The sequence below is a fragment of the Xiphophorus maculatus genome, chromosome 15, assembly GCF_002775205.1.
Source record: "Xiphophorus maculatus strain JP 163 A chromosome 15, X_maculatus-5.0-male, whole genome shotgun sequence".
Classification (NCBI taxonomy): Eukaryota; Metazoa; Chordata; class Actinopteri; order Cyprinodontiformes; family Poeciliidae; genus Xiphophorus; species Xiphophorus maculatus.
Genome location: NC_036457.1, coordinates 1,841,760 through 1,862,963, shown reverse-complemented (window position 1 = coordinate 1,862,963; position 21,204 = coordinate 1,841,760). Strand labels below are relative to the sequence as shown.

Here is a 21,204-nt window from a genome sequence, read left to right as displayed (position 1 = left end):
AACAGTGAATAGTAAATACACATCCTATAACATGCTTTGCTAATCAAAATCTGAAAAGTGTGGTGTATATACCACATCCAGACATGTAGGGTATCAAAACCAGACTCGGTTCAACAGGGGACCAAAACTGCAACATTTGTAACATTTTCAGCTTTCACAGTGCAGAGTGTGAAACCAAACTAATTGAAAAAAACTGTTCTCCTCCTCGCCTGTGGGGGCGCTGCAACAAGAACCACATGAAAACCTTAGAAGAAGACAGGATGCAAATTTCTTTTCATGAAGTGTAAACAAAAAGGGAGACGCAGCAAATTTTAATATAAAAACTGCAATCCATTTCTCCAACTAGTTCTAGACTCTTGTGTTTGTTTCGGTTGAATTTACCCAGAATGCCGTGTGCTTTAGTCCACTTCCTGCTTTTGGTTTACATAGGCATTCGAACTGAACCAGAGTCCACTTTAGCGGAACTGAAACTTGGTTTTTAGGCACTTTTTGGTCTGCATCAGAGCTTGATTTTGCATTGCCATTGGATGGAAAACATCCTATCATTTTCCAAGTCTGAATTTAGGTCTGAACTTTGACTAGGCCATTAACACACTTCTACTGTAGAAAGGAATTTATATTTTGGGTTATAGCTTCACTGAAAGGTTCAACTTCTAACAGATTCTCCTCCTAAATGTATCTTGACAAAGTTCTCTGTCCCGGTTGAAGAAAAGCATGATGCTGCCGCCACCATGTTTCACCAAGAGGGAGTCTTTTTATTAACCAAGAAGAGTTGTTTATGTTTGAAAAAAGCCAAATGTGTGGAGCTATGCTTTTTCCATTCTTAAAGTAAAGTTTACAACATGCTCACTATTATAAACAAACATCCTTCTATGGACTCAGGCTATATAAGCTGCACTTCCATAAGATATATTCAACACATCCTGAGTAGAAGTTAATTATCAGCATGTATTATACCACAGACAATCTGCACTCTCCTTCCTGCGATGTGAAAGGGTTGCTGCAGCGCGGTGGCTGAATTATTTAGCCAATGTTCGTGGTTTCTTCCTCTACATAGCAAATTGAAGCAGGCTGCAGAGAACCACTGCAAACATGGAAACAAACCACAACTAACTGGAGCTGAAGCCAATGGGGAAGAAACATGGGGCGAATAATAACAGGGAGGACCCAAGAACAACAACAGATAAAGACGCGCTTCATCATTTGGATAAAAACAAAAGCTGTCACATTAAAACATGAAGGAAGGGGGTCGATGTTTGAGATGTGGAGGAGGGAAGAAGACAAAGAGAGACAGGGGAAAAAAGAAAAGGAAGGAAGGAATCACCCAAGGTAGCAAGAATAGACACAACATAGGAAGGAAAGAAGGATGGAAGGAAAGAAAAAAGGAAAGAAGAATGAAATAAAGAAAAGAAGAAATCACCTGAGATAACGAAGACATATGAAAGAAAAGAAGGAAGAAGTCGCCCGAGGGAGAAATAGAGTCCGTGGTTTTCTTTGCATTGTGCAGGATGCTACGCTAATCTTTGCAGGATGCTACGCTAATCTTTGCAGGATGCTACGCTAATCTTTGCAGGATGCTACGCTAGCCTTTGCAGGACACACACCAACATTTTCAGGATGCCACACTAACCTTACCAGGATGCCCCGCTAAGCACTGCAGGATGCTATGCTAGTCATTGTGGTGGAGATTTCCTGTTGCACAAGAAGTGTGTGGTTCAGTTGGTGAAACAAAGCTACAGATGGAAACAGCACAAGAGCATTTATGAGGCAGCTTCGCCAACTTTCAGATGGTCAGGAAGAGAAAAGCTGCTGCAAGACCAACATTTTCTCTTTTACTGTGATCATAAATATTTCAGCCTTTCTATTTCAACATGAATGCATTTTTTGAACAATACTTCTGAGCTTGTTTGTCTCAGACTCAAACCCAGTGCAGCAACATTTCAGCTCCTAATCACTTGCAGTGCATGCCCACAGGGCAATCCGATTTACTTAATGTGTAATTACCAACAACTTAAGTAAATCAGAAGCTAATTAAACAAAATTACAAACACAATTAAAAATAATGTTTTTTTCCTTCTTCCAAGTATGTAAATCTCTCGTGATGCTTCATCTGCAGCTCAGTTTGTCTCTTCAAGAATGAGACTTTACATCTTATTATGTGTCTAAATATTTACCTGTGAACCGATTTGGCATTGTAACATTCTTCCAGACTTCACTTTTAATCCTTCATGCTCTTTTATAGATCTGAAAACCTGAAGTTTATTATTTATTTATGCCAGATATTTCTACACTGGAGAGGCTGGATGGGCAAAGAATAAAAAAAGAAGGAAAGAAAAAAGGAGAGATGGAAGGAAGGAATCACACAAGGAAGCAACAAAAGAGGGAAGGAAGGAGTGAAAAATGAAAGAAAAGAAGGAAGGAAGGAAAGAAGGAGGGGAAGAAAGAAGGAAGAAATGAAGGAATCACACAAGGGAGTAATGACAGAATGAAAGGTGGGAGGAAGGACGCAAGACTGAACAAAAAGAAAGAAATCACACAAAGTAGCGATGATGGAAGGAATGGAAGAATAAAGGATGAAGGAAGGAATCACACAAAGTAGTGAGGAAGGAAGGAATAATTAAATCAGATTTTTCCTGTAAACATTTTCCCATCTTCAGCTGCTTCTGACAACCAACCATCTACTTTTTTTTTTTTTTACCCCTCCAGGGGGTCTTTTGTGGCTCTAGTGTCCCTTATATGACAGCAGGCTGACAGGAAACGGGGGAAGACATGCGGCAAATGTCGTCGGGTCCGGGAGTCGAACCCGCGACGGCCGCGTCGAGAACTCAAGGCCTCCAAATACGGGTCGTGCTAACCGCTACGCCACCACGGCACGCCCACCAACCATCTACTTTAAATAAGAACTTCTGCTTTTCTGACACATGACTCTAGCAGTTAGACAGTCACTTCTCCTCTGCTTCCTGATGCAGTTTCCATGTAAAATGAAACCATCACACCTCATTATTTGAATTATGTAAACCAGGAACTAATAAAACAACCACAACTACACGACATCAGCAGCTGCTTCAGCAACCACAGCTCTGTTCTTCACAGAAACTAGAAACTGTTCAGGCTCCTGCACACCTGTGGAAACGTCCGAGCCCATTGTTCCCGTTCAGAAAGAAACAGAAAAGTTGATCAAACATTCAGCATGGCAGAGATTTCCGTTTTAACATTCCAGCCCTCACATGGAAAAGGGGCGAGAAGAAAGCAAGGGGAGATTGAAAAATAAATGGAGTATGTGAGTGACAGCTTGTGATTCTGGGTATTTGACTGAATTGGATTAGAGAGAAAATCAGCCAACCGTTACCCCTGTAGTACTTGAGACGCGCCAGTATTGAATATCCAAGAGGATTCCCCTTCAAAAGGCGACGACACTGGATGTAAATATGCCAGCATAAAGAAAACCAGCTCAACTTCTGCAAGGTTTCACTCTGAAGAGGCGCCAGACAATAAATCAATAACATATCACGATAGACACATGATCAGTATCAATATATAACACATCTGACAGAATATGCAATAATGTCACTGAACCGCACAGCATTCTGGGAGATGTAGGGAGAGGAAAGGCTTTAGCTGCTCAACCTCTGAAGGCCAGCTAAAGTAGGTTGGTGGAATCAACTAACTCACTCATTCTTTGGTTACCTAGCAACAACCTGTTGAGTAACTTGCACAGCAGCAGTTTCATGTTTTGCTCCATGCCTCATAACTGCTTTAAAATAAACTATGGCGTGGAATGAAAACAGGAAAGGTCGTGTCACCAGTCTGGCAGTATTTCAGATATCTGAAATAAAAAAATAATCAATAATTATTGATACACAATTAGCGATTTCAACTGATATGAAACAATCATATTGTGGTACGTTTTTTACCATCTACTCTGAAGACGTTCTAAATATTGACAATGCTTAGATTTGCTTTTGAATCATAATAATTGGAACTCTGACCAATATATTTGATGTATATTGATCATTTTTATGACGGCACTCAACAAAGTTTTATGTCTGTTACTGGTTTCTCACTGCCTTATTGCTGAAATGTGCTACACAAATAAATTTTATTAATTGATAAATTCAGAAATGGGTCAGTGTCAAAGCAAACGGTAGAAATAAAACAAGATAAGCCTAACAGTACTGTAACCAACCCTGGAGGAATGTGACGGGCTGGGAGCTGGTATCAAATAACCCAAAAGGTCCAAACGGAGTTTTACGGCTTAATAAAGGACGATGATCATATTTCCTAGATCATCCATGTACCGCACCCTTAATATTATCCGCTAGTAATGCGACACTGCTGCGGTCTTCAGTAAACAACCTCAGAATAACAAACATTTTGAATACAGCTGAAAACACACTGATAAGTCACATTTATTTGTAAAGCAAATTTAATCAACAAGGCATTTCAAAATGCTTTACACCATAAAAACATAATACAGAAATGAATGAAACATGTAAAATGATGGCATTTTGTCAAATGCCATCATCAAGAAAATATACATCAAAAATAATTATCAATGTTCCAGTTATTACTAATCAAAACCAACTCTTTACAGTTGGGGTTTTTGTTTTGATTTAAGGGAATTCAGAGTTTCAGCAGTTTTGCAGTTTTCTGCAAGTTTGTTCCACATTTGTGAACTGAATCTAACCGAGACTGAGATCATTTTTAAAAGAGTTCCTGAAGCTAAAATACTAGTGCTGATTTTATTACCAGTTATTGGTTGAATCCTGATTATGATGGACTTACTGTCGAGTGATTCTAACCTCTGACCCCTACAGAGGTCAAGATGGAAAATAAAACCAACCTGGTGATCTGCTCAGTTAAATTTGTGTAATTATTAGTCATAAACATAAAGACTTGTTTTAAATACACAAAAATAGGAATCACACCTTGTAAAACCAGTTTGTACTGCAGTAGAGAGGCCAGTTGAAACCATTTCTGACTTGTTTTAAATACAACGAATAGCATTTAAAATATAAAATTTTCTACTTTTTCAATTAAATGAAAACTCCCTTCTCTTAGTAAGAAGACAATTGTAAAAAAATATCTATGCAGCACCAGTTGGCTAAGTGGTAGAGATCCAAATCCAATTCCTCTTTTCTGTCATTCTGCTACCTGTCCAGCTAATTATGAAAAACGGTCACAAAGCCTTTAAGAAAGTAATTATTGGGCGTGCCGTGGTGGCGGAGGGCACGACCCACATTCAGGCAAAACGTGGCCTCGACGCGGCTGTCGCGGGTTCGATTCCCGGACCCGACGACGTTTATCGCATGTCTTCCCCCCTCTCCTCCCCCCTTTCCTGTCAGCCTACTTTGAAAAAAGGGACACTAGAGCCCACAAAAAGACCCCTTGTGGGGCGATAAAAAAAAGAAAATAATTATTTTCACTAAAACACCCTAAATTTAAAGCTATATACTCTACTTGATCTCTTGAAATGAAAATCCTCCAAGTTACAGATCTACAAAAAAAGACATCATCATGTCACAAGTGAATAATCTCTGCAACGTTTCCAAATATGAAACTAACCATCAACTGTCCGTGTTTCTTCAAGTGTTGCCATTATTTCATGCATCAATCCACATTTACAATATGGCTGTTATTCTACTAATACACTAATTGCTTTTTAACAGGGTCATGCATATGTAGTGCCGGTAGTGTTGCAGCTTTATCAAACAGCAGACAAACTGCACACTGGCCACTCTAAAACCAAGAGCTACAACAATTTTACACGGCCATTAATGCCATTGCTGGTTTGTTGATTTGTGCATTCCCCCAGAACCACTGGTGGCTGCGCTGCCCAGTGTTTATATCACTGTTTTCAGCAGGGAGAGCTCAAATAATCCTGCTGCAAAAGTACAAAATGCAAAACGTGTGCAGCTCTCCTTTTCATTCTCCATAAAGCTCGCATTCAGCAGTAACATTTATAAAGAGAAGAAAAAAATTGAATACAAGACGCTTCTAACTTCTGTATTTTGACTTAATTTTAAGAACTAGTGCACTGATCTACATTATTAGGATCATAACTGATCACTATGACAATATAATCTAAAATCAGCAACTTCTCTATTTAGAGATGTACAAAGGAACAGAAAAGCAAATCAAAGAAGATTTTTTTAAGACTTGAGGGAGCTGTTTTTTCTTCTTTCATGTACCAAATATAAAAATATAACCACAGGGGAAGCAGATCCTTTTGTACAGGAGGTCAAAGCCTGTAGTGTATTGATAAAAACTTAACAGCTTATTTTTGCTGAAAAAAGGTCAGGCTATACATAAAGGTGGTGTGAGATAGTGAGAAGAAATTGAAACTCTACAACACTTATTTTGCGACCTTTAAGTCCACTTCAGATTTTTTTTTTCCATTCAACGGTGAACAATGGACTCCTCTGGAGTTTTTCCCTTCGTCACATTAAATGCATTTCGGCCTGTTTATGTCTGGCTGTGACGGTTGGGCAACGAACTCCACAGAAACTTAAAAGCGAGTTTTAAGTGCAGGAGAGTGAAGCCGACTGAGGCGTCCAACAAAGTGATTTGCTGAAGGAGCGAGAAAGGTTACCGACGACTTGTTATTGACATTTCATTTAGCCAACCTTTCCCAGACACCACTTCTTTTAGTGTCTGGGAAAATTGAAGAACTAATTTAAAGCTGCTGGTCAGATATGTTTGTCAAGATGTATAAAATTCTTGTTTGGCATAGTTTTTAATCTATACAACATGTCATGTTTTGGGGTTTTTTTGTAAATCGTTATTTAAATCAACAGTCCCAAAAAAAAGCCAATTAACTCTAATGACATCACACAAGGTATGAGGCAGCTCAACAGAGCTCTAGTGTTTTATTCTTTCTTTTCCTTTCCTTGTACAGAAATTGCTAGATTATAAACGTAAACTTCCATGGAAGTGCTAACACTGTTCTCACTGTGTTTATCCACAATTTTGCCCTCTTAAAACCCAATAAACTTTAATTTTGTAAGAACATGTAAAATATTTTTAAAATAGCAGCCAAAATCAATACAATTTCAAAGTAGCAACAAGTGAAAGGTCATGTGAGTCAGAAGAGGCCAACGCAAAGCTAATGCAAAAATATTAGCTTGTTTTATGAGTCCTAATGAAATATATAAACTATTTCTGCCTTTTCATGTATAAACACTAAGCTTAGAAGTTAAAGGTTTAAAAAGTTAGTTAAACTTTTCCAATAATATGACTTCTTTTCATGAATTTCAGAGAAAGTGATGGAGAAACTGGAGGATATATCAGTGCTGCACACTTCTGCTCAGATAAAGAGAAGGCCTGTTCCTTTCTCACACAAAAAACATGTTCTCAGTTTATTAGGCGCCTTTAGCTACATTTTTCTGTAATAATCATGTTTAGGAATGAAGTATTGCTATTCTGTTTAAGCAAAATTAAAGTAGTTATCTTTAAGTATTTTTTTAATCAAAGATACACCATAAAATGTAAACATTTATTTACTTCAAACATTAAATACAACTGCAGTTCTGAGTTCATTTCACTCGGTAGAGTACACTAGAGTGCTGTCTTATCAATTTATCTCCCCTCAGGCTGCCTCGTGGTTTCAACTTTATTGCAAAAACTAGATGATAGTATTAGTGATCCATCGTATTTGTGTTCCCTAAAGCTTTCCAAATCAATGCTCAATGACTATGTGAGAGCAGTAATGAAGCTGGGAGAGTAAATCCAGCGACAGCAGTGAGGAGTTAAATGTGCCTCTGAGATGGTTAGTCCAAGTAGATAAAGCTTAGTATACCATCTAGGTTTGTGGTGTGAGATTGTGGAGCTCGCCTGGGGCTCTGGTTGGACATTACAAAGGCTGAAACACACACACACACACACTGAAAGACGCACACAGTTGGAGTGTGTATGGAATAGGAATCAGTCAGTCACACCTAAAAAGATCTCACACAGCGAACAGGCGACATAAAAACCAGGAGAAGAAGGATTTTAGTCATCCTATCTGCAGCGTGAACTCGAAGATTGCCTGAAAGCCAGACAATGAATTAATCAATCTGGAGAGGCCTGCAGCAGAAATCCATACTAATGTATGGATTTAAATTATCCACAGCTAGAGGGCTGTCCATTAGGACTGCATTTTAAATGAAGATGCACCAATCAAAATGTTCCCACCCAAATCCAACTTTTAAAAGAATACAGCCCAACTTCAGTTTAAATTAGATTTACTCTTCTCACAAATTTTGGTTAAAATAAATGCGTATTCATTAAAAACTGTCATGTTAGAAGACCTCTAGCAACTTCAAATAAGTCTAACATGTTTACATTTTATCAGGACACTCAAACGGATCAACACCTTTTTTTTAGTAACGGTAATAATCAGGGCCGGATTTAGAAGACTGAGGGGCCCTGGGCTGGAGCCAGGTTTGTTTTGGTGCCCAGTCCCAGAAAAAATAAACATAAAAAGATATTTTAGTCATACAAATTATAGATATTTAATAGATAGATATACATATTTGCAGGTATGACATGATTGATGTGGGTCCAAAAAAGATAAATATTTACTTCCAAATATTTGAGTATCATTTAATAAAAAGTCAACGATGTAAAAAAAAAAAAAAAACCATGAAAAATGAGCTCATGACTTTAATATGAAGTGTAATGTTTGTAAAACTTGCAGAACACAACAAAAGCATGATTTTGTTTCTCCCTTTTAAATTAACTGTTTTTCCTGATGAACATATGCAGCATGCCTACACGCTATGGCATCATGGCAACACTCTTCAGTGTCAAAGTTGTTACTGAAAGAAGACTGTTTTTATTAACAGAAATAAGCCATAAAGTTGTAGGAAAAAAATTGAAAGGAAACTTATTTAGCATGTTGAGCAAAGCCTGTGGTTCATTTATGCTGTGAGAAAGCGAGCGATAGCAAGACACTCAGCAGATAATGGGAAGGCTCAGTGTAGCATAGCAACATTACTATGCATGCTTCCTGTTGTGACCGGTACATTGTCACAACAGTTTAAATTTCTACTTTTTAAAAAATAAGGAAGAGTAAACAAGGCAAGTATGGTTTGTTATGCAGTTCAGCATTTGAGGTGCATATTTGTGTCAGATTCAGTCTCCATGTAGAACATGGTAAAGCAGATGTTAGTTTGATTTTTCTCTGGAGGCAGGAAACAAAATCTCACGCTACAAGCAAAGCAGATGTATTATTTAACTCTGGGCAGGCATGCCAAGAGAGACTAATATAAAAGGCCATAAAAAGTAGGAAAAAATCTTTTAGAGAACAGTTTGGTTACAGATTACTAATTTCCATTTCCGTTTGTTATTGTTAAGGTTTTTGAGTATTTTTGACTGGGTTTCTACTTATCTGGAGTCAAAAGATCCAAGTTAAATACAGCTATTATTAGTTTGTGTTTTCAATAAAACAAAAAGGGTTACAGCCTACCTTTGACCCTACAAAGACATCCTGCATATAAAGCTTTACCTCTGCAAGGATAAGTGGTGGTGCTTGTGAGCCAGAGCCATTATACCTTTTAGGCAATTAAAGAGAGCACCTAGCGAGGGCTGGCAGTAACTCTAGCTGACAAACAAAAAGCATGTGTATTGTTTCCACTCTAAAGGAAAAGAGCAGGACCAGGGAAACCGAGACAATTAGTTCAAAAGGCAAAACAGAAATAAGACTAGAAGCAACCAAGTCTGATGGAGTTAGAAATCAAGCTCTAAAATTTACAAAAGCACATAAAAAAATTTAACAGAAAAGAATTCAGAATTTAGCGAAAAAGAAAAGAGACCGATGAAAAAATCTGAAGTCAACAACCTGAAAAGAAACAAACACACCTGAAGGAAAGAGCAGAAATGAGTAGAGAAAACACAGAGTAGGCTGAAGTGTTTCATCTTTCATCAGCTGTCATCTCTGGGAAGCATTCAGTCACTTTTACCAACATCTGAAGCAACTTGCCTCCAAACCATAAGATGGATGTTTACAAGAAACCAAGCATGTTTTCTCTATGTGCATTCTAAACAAGCGCCACAGGAGTTTACCGGCTGACAGCCTTCAAAATACATAACGCCACTTACACTTCGCCTACGGCAAGCCGAGCGCTCATTTGCATCTGTTTTGCAAAGCGACAATCTCCACCTCATCAAACTTCATCTTTCATCAAAGGCCCAACACTGAGCAGGACAACGAGTCACAGACACAACAGCTGCCTGTGGTCCAATGAAAATGTCACAACAGTGGACAGTTTTATTAATTCAGAATTTTACAACTCAGCTAACTTTTAATAGAGCCCAGAAATGAAGATGAATGGACGATGAACACACATAATCTTAGAAATGTTATAATGTAAAAAAAAAACAAAACAACCGTGGTAATTTCCATTTGCATAATTTATTGTTTTTCTCTTTTTCTACCAAAAACTGGATGATAAAAGTTTTCAGTCTGGTGCTTCAGTCTCAACTGGCCCTTTTTTGAAGGACAATTTTGTTTACAGAGATTTCATAATTGATTTTATTTGTTTATTTATTTTGGATGTTTAAAATGTCTTCCAGTTTTAAATACTCACTAGTATTTAAAGTTTATTGAGTTTTGAGAATATTTTCTCACATTATTATTTCATTACCATTATTTTACTTGAAAAATTGTCATTTATCGTAATAAAGTTTGGGACAATTTATCGACCAGCAACATTTGACATCTAAATTTTCATACTCAAAAATTACAAAAGTTCCCACTAGATGGCCAAATTTGTACCACTGAGGTGAGGGGCCACACAAAATTGTTCAAAGGACCACAAATAGCCCCCGAGTCACATTTTGGACATCCCTGCTGTAAGAGGTCTGAGTGCAATAGAGTTATTAAATAATTATTAGCTGGATTTATCCAAAAATTGGTCAGACTGAAACTCTGAGCAACCAAAGAGTGTGTCTACGTGAGTTAATGCTGATCAGTGCAGACAAAGAGTCTGCACAGCATGGCATGAGATTAGGTCACTTTATTACTGGGTCATGGTGAGTCCATTGGACAAAATATGTATAAGAGGATCAAATGTTCAGAATGTATAAGATATCTTTAAATTGCAACTATTGTGTTTGTAAATATCCAAACAAAATGTGGGGAAGTTTGACTTAACTTGCCTACTTCATTCTGTCAGACAATAGTTAATATTTCTTTGTTCCAGAGTTCAATCAGTAATCAGGCCTGCTTGAATTCAGCACTCTAAAAACTGTGGTTAGTTGCAGTTCATTTAATGATTTAACAATAAGGAAGCAATTATATTTTCACATCTAGCCATGTTGGTTTGGATTTCTGCTTTCCAGTAAAAAGTTAAATAATTTGAAAACTGTTCGACAAAAACAGCAGTTTTCAAAAAGCACTGAATAAATATGTAAAAGGGGCCGATGCTTTTTCACAGCACTAGACTTAAACCAAGGAAATAAAATGCAAATCCACAGCAATGTGACAAAAACTTTTTCAACCAATATCCTTTTTATCTCTTGCTGTGCTATTTTTAAAACTCAGCACTCTTTTCTTCCCCTGATCTAAATCTATAAGCACTGTGAGTTTTCTTGCAGTTGGGAAAGAGGCAACATGACTGTTTACTGTTTATTTTAAACAGTATGTGACTATTCTGTGTATGGAAGTAATTTTTGCAAAGATAGGCCTGACATACTTAATATTCTATGCAATTTTGTCAGTTTATCCAGAAAATCCAGAGACACTGACCATGAATGGATCATCTTTTCAACCTAATTATGTTTAATGTATGTGATTTGGACCAGTTTTCCTATGTAACATTAAAAATTAATTGAAGTTTCCTTAAGGGTGAATTCACACCAGCCCTTTTTAGTTTGCTTTAATCCAATTCCAGTTCATTTGCCAAGAAAGTCCAGTTCTTTGAATGTGCAGTCGAACTCCGATACAGCCAATTAGGTTAATGTTCAGTTGAACTGAACTCTGCAGTGGTTCAAATGCATATGTGAACACCAATCAGATTAGAGACCTGAAAAAAAGCAGGAAGTTGACTAAAGCGTAGGGAATTCTGGGTAAATACAAACAAAACAAACGTGAGAATCTAGTGCCAGCAGGAGAAATGTCTTGTGGGTTTTTTTAACTGAAGACTAAAGAGAAATCGTACAACCGCCAAAATCTGACGTTTCTCCGTTTTTGTTTACATTTGCTGAAGGAAGTTGCGTTCATGTCTTCTTTGGAGGGTTTTGTGTCGTTTCCTTCAGTGGTTCTTGGTGCAGCGCCCCCACAGGCGAGGAAAAGAACAGGTTTTTTCAATTAGTATGAATCGCTGGACACAAATGTTGCCATTTTGGTCCCTAACTGAACCAAGACTACCAGACTATCAGGTGTGACAACACCCTAAATCTGATCCAGTCTCAAAATGTTACAGCCAGGCAGAAAAGCATGTTAGTTCACATAACGCAGGTGTTCCAACAATAATGCACTGGCCTAATCCAACTCCATTTTCCTTCTGTTTATCAGCCAAGGTTTTCATTATTACCCCCAACTGCTGCTGCCTCCAGAGAGAGAGAGTCCAAACATGGGCCACGCTGTGAGGAGGCAGGATCCTCCAGGGAGCCTTTGATTTTTCAGGGTACAAACATGTTTAGCAGATTTTAGGACTGTGGTGGTCCCTCACAATCAGCTGTTTTTCCCTTACAAGGCGCCTCATGTTTACTGCTGGTAAACACAATGATGACAAGGCCAGAGTGCCGAACAGCACTGAGCAGATCCCCTTGGGAACCGGGTCAGATGGTGATGGTGTGGTGTAATAAGAACCTGGCTGTATCAACAAATATTTCTAAAATAAAATAAATAAAAATCTATCTCTAAATGACAGCAGGGCAGCAAAGATCAAGGAGAGCATGTAAGAGTGGGTTTGTGTTGCCGTGTTTGGTCAACACGGTTATTGGTTTGCCAAACAGAAAGGGCAGAGAAATCAAGAGGTGGAAAGGTTTGAGTCTGAGCCTGAACACTTCAATTTAACAGAGATGTGTACTTAAAAATATCCCAAAAAAGGTTAGAATTATTATTCTAAGTTTGTGATGGCAGATTATCAAATCAAATATCAATGTACAGGACAAACCAAAGCACAGATGCCTACAACATCTTTAAAACTTAATTAATATTGTATAACTTTTTGATAAAGGTTTCTAACTTTCAGTATATAGAAAAGGATCAAACACTTAAAGTATCAATTCCAATTAAATAAATTTTTTGTAGAGACAAACTGAAAACAACACTCTTCGGTGTGGATGTTGTTGCAGATGGAAGATGACTAAAATTACATACTTTTCACTATCAGAAATTGCTTAGAAATTGATCAAAAGACAGCACAAAGTAGTAAAATACACTTTTACTTTATAAAAGAACATCTGGCCAAACTAGATAAATTTCTATTTACTAACATTATTATTCACACCTTTTTGACATAGATATACATTTTTAGAAAATTATTTACATTTATATACATTATTTTTATTAGATTTATTTATTTATAATTGTGTTAATTAAATTATAATTTTATTATTTGTTGATCACCAGCTGATTTCAGTAGGTACCATCCGAGTTGAATATATGGCAATAAATAGTTTTAAATAGCTAAATAGTTTTGAACTTTAAAAACAATAATTAGGGAAGTTGTTGGGTATGGAAATGTTGATGGCATTTAGGAAACTTCAGTCAATATAAGGGGCCTGCATTCTTTACAGAATATACACACACACCGATGTTTACCGTTAGTAACGCTAACATTGCTGATAATGCTAATTGCTAATTTAAGATTTTAAAGTCAGCTTAATATATCAAGCTTTAATTATTCCATGTTTGTTTTAAATTAATTTAAAACACTGATTTGCTCTCTCACACACAGTGTGACATCACCTCTACTTGAAATACAATTAAGTGATGACAATTATATATATAAATTTTGGTTAAATATGAGAGCTGAAACTACTAACCTCTTGACAGTGTAGAGTATCTTTCATCATAATATATCCCAAAAAGCTACCAGGAAAATGTTTAACAAAAGAAAGTTAGAATTTCAGAAGGGAGTGAAGCTGAAGCAACGTCCCATTTTTGATTTGGAAACTGGCGTCATTAATTGAAGACAGGCGGCAGGAAACCCAGGACAGCATGTTTAACCTTCTCTGGAGGAAAAACAGAGTCTGAATATTTGAAATCATACCCAGAATATCCAATTATCTCTATTCAGGCAGAACATGTGTGGCTACAGGTTATTTCACAGTGCCAGTCAACTGTTGGCCACAGCTGTGAGATTCTGATCAATAGCTATGACTAAAGGATATTGATGGAGACAAATGAAAAGCAACCCCTGCTGAAATTTCTCATGACTGATGTTGGTGTTTAATAACACGAGGCGTAACCAGCAGTGTTGTGTCAATACTCCTCCTAAGCTTAACAGGTTTGTCAAAGACAGTTTCCTCTTATGGATTATTGTCACATTCACATTTTTGTGTAAATTGTAATGAAGAAAGAAGATATTAACCAAATGTTTTGCCATCTTCTTCTGTGATAATACTGTCTGGGTATTTTTCATCTCAGTGACGACAGTCCTGCCAAAGCTTTCTCCATCTGCTGGAGTGTTTACTTTGATCAAACATAGATTAAGACTCGTGCAATGAATGCCGTTGAAGGTGACCTCTTCACACACTTGATCCTCTCATCCAACCATGAATCACACAGTTGATTTTCTTTTCAGTACCTGCCGTTCATGTTTGCTTTTAGGCCAAAGCAGGAAGGAAATGGCGTTTTTTATTTATCGAAAGTAGAGCTGGAACAATTTGATTAATCGTGAATAATCGATTAATCAACTAATTTAGTAAACAAATAATTATTAGATGGAGAAAAAAGACAAAAAAAAACTCATATTCAGAAATTAAACTAAAACAGTACAAAAGACAATAAAATGCTCTGATTTCAAAAAGCAGCTCAGTTGAAGTATCTTTTTCAACTGCAGAATAATCCTTTGCTACAAATGATCAAGTGTACATAGTTGCATTTTAGGCAATAAAATGTAGATTTTCTTATTTAAAAATGAATTGAATTTTAAATATTTTATAAAATAAGCTTAGTTGGCAAAATTATTATTTTTTAATCCAATTACTCGATTAATCACTAGAATAATTGATATAATACTTGATGACTAGGCCTGTCACAATAACAAATTTTGCTGGGTGATAAATTGTCCCATAAGTTATTTCTATAAAAGATAATACTGTTTAGAGAAGATGTTCAAGTAATATAAAGGTAATGACATAATAAAGCAAGAACATATTCTTAAAGAACAATAAACTTTAGATTCTAAAGAACATTTAACACTGGAACTGGAAGACATTTTAAATACCAAAAATAAGTAAACAAAACAACAAATAAAATTAATTCTGAAGTTTTTAAACAAAATTGTCCTTCAAAACAGGGCAAGTTGAGACTAAAGCACCAGACTGCAAACTTTCATCATCATGTTTTTGGTAGAAAGAGAAAAACTATACATCATACAAATGGAAATTCTTGATCTCCTTTCAATTCATCAAGCAATTAATTGATTTACTGTGACAGGCCTATGATTACTTAAATAACTGTTAGCTGCTGTCCTAACTGAAAGTCCTATCTTAATCATAACCGTCAGATTTTGCCCAACAGATATCTGGATTTAACTAATTTTTCCATAAATACACACATCGGAATATGTCCACCAGCAGCTCTTTTAGGTCATTAACTTCTTATCTTTGACTCACTCAGCAATCCTCTATCAGCTGCCCATGTGAATGAGAATATTTAGTGGAACTGCACACTAAAAATCACGTTTTCCAATTAAAAACACTCCAGAATATGGCCCCTGCTTTTCTAAACACTATTTCTGAACAAACGTCTCATAACATCAGCTGGAGCAGCAGGCTGACTGCATGCTACGGGCTGCCACCTGACACCACCTCTGGGACTCCAGCACAGGGCTTTCCACTTGTTTCCCTGAACACACTCTGCAGAGACATCACAACACCAGACACGCTGCAGGCGGCTACAAGATTTACTGAAAGGATTTTTAGGAATAAGATGCCAGATGACAGGGAACACAACACATCCCGATTCTGTTGGTGTATATTGTGTCTTGTGTGAACGCTCGGCAGCCATGATGCTTTTGAATATGGGTCACTTCATTTCGGTATATGGCAGGAAACCTGAGCTGGTTTTACACAGTATAGGGAAACCAACAGAACGGGCGGAGCAGCCTGGAAGGCGGTTCTTCGTGCATTTTTTCCCCAAAGACCAGACGCCGAGTGAGTTTCAGAGAATGTCACAACATGATGATGACTAAAGGTGGAATCACAGCACTCCTGATTGGTCCACTTTAATCCAACTCCAGTTCGTTTGGGTTACCAGCTGAAAGTGAAACAAATGTTGGAATTTTGGTCCCTAATCAAACCAGTGTGAAAACACTAAGTGGCTGCATTTTGACCTTCAAAACAAGGTAAAAAAGATTATGAATATGCTGTCTTCAAAAGTCTTCCCCAAGACTGCGTAAACCATAACATCATATTTCTGTATTGTTTTCAATTGATTTTTCTAATGAATTTTAGGATTTTATTAACTTCAGGTCAAAATCATCAAGATCTTCATAGATTAGCACCAGTCTATGCTTAATGAATCTATATTATATGGGTTTTACTTTGTGAATTAAGTTACTGAAATATTTTCTATTCTAATTTACTGAGATGCAGGTATTTTAATAAATCAATGCTTTTCAAAAAATTGCTAACATACCAATTCCCAGTGAACATTTATTGGTCACAGATACATATAAGCAATGTCTGAATGACCTACAGGTGTCTGGGTGAGAATGTGTGAAACTGAACTGTTATCTGACGTATAAATGGACATTTAAAACTCTAAACCTTCTTTAAGCAGCGATTGACAAGCATAAATAAAAAAGCAAATTCAATGACCTGGACTAGAACTGTAGGCCTCTCAGTTACACAGACACCACCTTTACTAGATAAGCCACAAGACCGTAAATAATGTGTAAATAATAGATGAGTCCAGTATTAGCATGTGTAACTGTATCTCAGTGCTGCCTCATCTGCATCACAAGAAGCTCGATCGTAAAGGTCTTACCAGCATCTCCAGAGATATTCAGATAAGATTCTTGTCAATAAACACCTGTATTAAATATTTATACACTTTTTAGGTAACAATGTGTTAGCCATTAGCCTGTGCATGTCAAATATGTTAATGTGGTAGCATATTTTTCACTTTTCTCTCAATTTTGAGCTCTCAAAGCAAAAATTCATGTTAATATTAGTGCAATAACACCAGTGAAAAAAATGACTATTTTAGCTTAATCATACTAAAATAAATGAAACTGAGTTTCACATAGAGATTTTAGGTGGTGTTGTATGGTTTCTGTGGCTAATGATACTGTTAAAAACACTTGTTTAATAGCTTATCAACTCAAATCACATGGCAGTTAATCAATGCATTCAAGCATCAAGATAGGGCAAAGATGACTTGCTGATATTCAAACACAGAATTAAAATGTTGAAAAAATGTTATTTAAGTGAATTTAAACATTTTAACCCTAACTCCTGTCAGGTAAGAACAGAAAACTGAGGCTACAATCCACACAAACTCAACCAAATTGGGCAATAACTCCAAAAAATGTTGCCTGGTAGCATCAAAACTTGGTGTAAGCAACAAATACGCCTTGTATCAACAGTTCATGCTGCTGGTGACCAACGACTACTTTCAGCAGGATAATTTTCCATATTTCTAAGTTCAAATCATCTTAACCTGACAATGAGTCCAACAGTTTTTGCAATCACCAGATCTCAACCCATTTGATTAAAAAAAAATGGAGTCAGGGCCTCATAGGTTGTTGTGAATCCACAGGTTTGAGGTGGAAATGTTAGAAGAAATTCAAAATAAACTAATACATGCATCTATTTGTTACCAATATTCGCTGGTAACAATGATGGTCAGAACCAGAAACGTTCAAGTACAACCGCATTAGAGCATCTTTAAAACATGGAGGAAGAGGAGATGGTCATTATGGACATGCAGCTAAAAATCTGCAGCATCTGTGTGATGCAACTAAGTCAGTATGGATCTCCAAAAATGATTTGCTGAATCTAAACCACAAAATTAAGGTAGAATTACGGGGTTACCAACTTGTTTCTAACAAGGTGTGTCCAATAAAGTGTTTCTTTTACATTGTGCACCCTTGAAATATATAGGTCAAATAATTTTTTAATTTTTCATCTCTAAATCAGGTCCAGATGTATTTTTAAGTATTTTTCTCAGCGGGTTACTGGTATTGTCTGCAGTTTTTGGTGCATCTCCTCCATATTATCAGTCGTTTAACCCTTTTGAAAACTTTCTGGAGGCGCGTCTGGGTTTCTAAAAACGTAAAATCATTTATTTACCCATAACCCGGTTAATGTTGCTCAACAGATCCTTACCTCTTTGATTTTAGTCCGTCTCTCCTTAGTTTCGGGGTCCAGCGGTTCGTGTCCCGTCGCTCCGGGCGGACGGTGATATTCAATGAGAGGGATTTTATTCACATCATTTTCAGCCTGACCCGCAATGTTAACTTTCTTCTTGTCGTTTATTATGTCCCGTTGTATCTCCTCGGGTCGCTTTTGGAGCGTGTCCTTGGCCTCCAGCAGCGCCTTCTCATGGTCCTTCTTGATCTTGGCCAGGACCCGGTCGTCGCTTCCAGCCGGGCCGGAGTAGCTGCTCTCCGGACCGATGCGGGTGTTGGTCTCCACCGCGGGGGAGCGGAAGAAAACTCCGCTGAGTAGCTTCGACGAGTCCGGGAGGAAGAAGATAGCCCCGAAACATAAGGTGATGAAGGCGCTGAACACCAGGAGAAGAATAAATTTCTCTGTCAGCCTGAAAGAAGTCGGGCTGGCAGACTTCCTATTTGGCGGAGCGGTGAAAGGTAGAAGAGTTGCAACTGGCATTTTCACCCTTTTTTCCTTTAAAACAACTCGAACCGAGAAGAAAACAAAAAGATTTTAAACACTCTGTTTAACTCAACTTTGGCTTACTCCGCTCACAAACCCATTTCCACGTCATGTGAGTGGACTAAAACGTAAAGCGGACGGTTTAAAATCTCCGGTGAAAAGTTGGTGGAAGAGAAGCTGCCGTCCATGCCGAAGCCTCTCTGCAGACAGACCGAGTTCCAAAGGCTCTCACACACAGGAAGCAGCGCCGCGTGGGCGTGGCCAAAGCCGTAACTGACAGCAGGAGCCAATCACATTCCGCCCCGTCAGAGGTGGCAGTTCTAACGGGGCGTGGCTAACAACAGCTGGAAACAGACCCATAATGAGGAAATGTATGGTCGCCTGGAGCATGAGAGATTCTTAAACTTGATAATTTAACCTTTAATTTGAGTAAATTTATTTAACAGGGAAAGAAAATCCCACATTAAGGAATATCTGAAATATTTAGCAAAAGTCAAACTTTTGTTTCATTAAATTTATTTGACAGGGAGGAAACAAATCCCAAATCAAGGAATGCCAGAAAAATTTAGAAAAATTCAAACTTTAATTTGAGCACATTTATTTGACAGGATGGGAAAAAGCCTCACATTGAAGAATGTTTTTAAATAAGAATAAATGGAGGTTCACTTATTGAAACAATTGTGAACAAATTGTATTTTTAACCAGGGCCGATTAGGGCCATTGTAGATAGAAAAATAGAAGGAATAACTTACTGCCATAAAACTCTGACATTTTCTAGAAAACAATAGGACATTTCTGAGCTCCAAAAGTTTAACATTTCTAGATTAAAATCTGAAATCTTTACATTAATTCCACATATTAATGTGGAATTAAACTACACAGGTTAAATTCTACATATAAACCTGTGTAGTTTCTGAGCTAGTAAAATAAAATAAAAAAAGACTTTTGGAGCTCAGAAATTTTCAAGCCTTTTCTTGAAAATGTTTGAGATTAATCTAAAAATTTCAGATGTTTTTCTGGAAATTTCCAACTTTCAAGTTTTTCTTCACACATGTTCAGTCTTTGGAACTCAGAAATGTCCTTCTTCTTCCTAGAAAACGTGAAATTAATCTCAAGATTTAACGTAAATTTATTTCTATTATTTTCTATCTGCAATAATACGTTGCCCTGGAAATTTTATTCAAACACATGGAAACATGAACTCTGACAGATTTATCTTACAAATTTAGATGTAGTTTAAGTAAAATCTACATCTACTGTTTGAATTTATAGGGAGAAAAAAGTGTGACCCTGTTTTTTATTTTTATTTATTTATAAAAAAATATATTGTGTTTGTGGATTTCAGGAATCATAAAGGTTTTAAGGAGACAGAAATTCAGTCACACAGCATGATTTGTGCAGAACAATTTCTGACACTGTTTGATATTTGTTGTTTGTAGTTTTTGGTCACAGGATTGCTGAACATGTTGTCAGTGAGTCTCTGACCCAAAATGGCCACATACTGCTGATTCAACCTTTCTAATATCTACTTGGGTAAAAAACTCAACAAAACTCATTTGGACTTTGTGAACGCAGCTCAAAGTGGATCATGTGACTCCAAACCTTTGCAGTTTATGTCCTATTGACTGTATGTACAAGATAACTACAAGGATAAGTAAATGGTTACATAAATCCTAAAGTACAGTCAGATTAATTTATCTCTTAGTTCCATTTGTGTTTGCAGAAAGTTCAGATAAACGCTTCAATTGATATAACAAGACAAGCACTTCAATAGGGTTAGTAAATAACAGCTCAGAACAAAAGAAAATAAGCTAACTCTCATGGATGCGAATGACAAAAGCACATTTTTCCACTCTTGGCTGCATTGTTTATTGGCTTGCCCTTTGCCCATGTCATATGACTTACAGCTTTCAGTCCAGTGACCTGGTAATTTCTTTAAGAATGAGGAGATTTTGTTTTGCAGGCTCGTTTCTCATTAGTCAGCAGATGATCTGGCAGAAAAAGTAGAAGTTTTTGCTGCTTCTCATTTATGGTTTTTATCGTTAATCATCAAAAGATGATCCCACAGAGATGTGGAAAACTTCAGGTTAACTGTTTATTGAATGCTTCCAACAAAATATTCTTTATAATTGTTGGATTTTGCGTTTATGTAACCTTAACCAAAAATATAGATTTTGCATCCATTAGAAAAACTTGCATACTTAA

General features: G+C 37.0%; 1 protein-coding gene across 1 annotated transcript in view; it reads right to left on the bottom strand.

Moving 5' to 3' along the window:
- Positions 1 to 19,215, bottom strand: part of LOC111611396 (mannosyl-oligosaccharide 1,2-alpha-mannosidase IA-like) — a 35,925-nt gene extending 16,710 nt beyond the window's left edge. Inside the window, exon 1 of the mRNA XM_023348028.1 lies at positions 18,493 to 19,215. Within this exon, the coding sequence (XP_023203796.1) occupies positions 18,493 to 18,996 (504 nt within the window). The 5' untranslated portion in view covers positions 18,997 to 19,215. The remainder of the gene's footprint in view (positions 1 to 18,492) is intronic.
- Between the last annotated feature and the right edge of the window lie 1,989 nt (positions 19,216 to 21,204).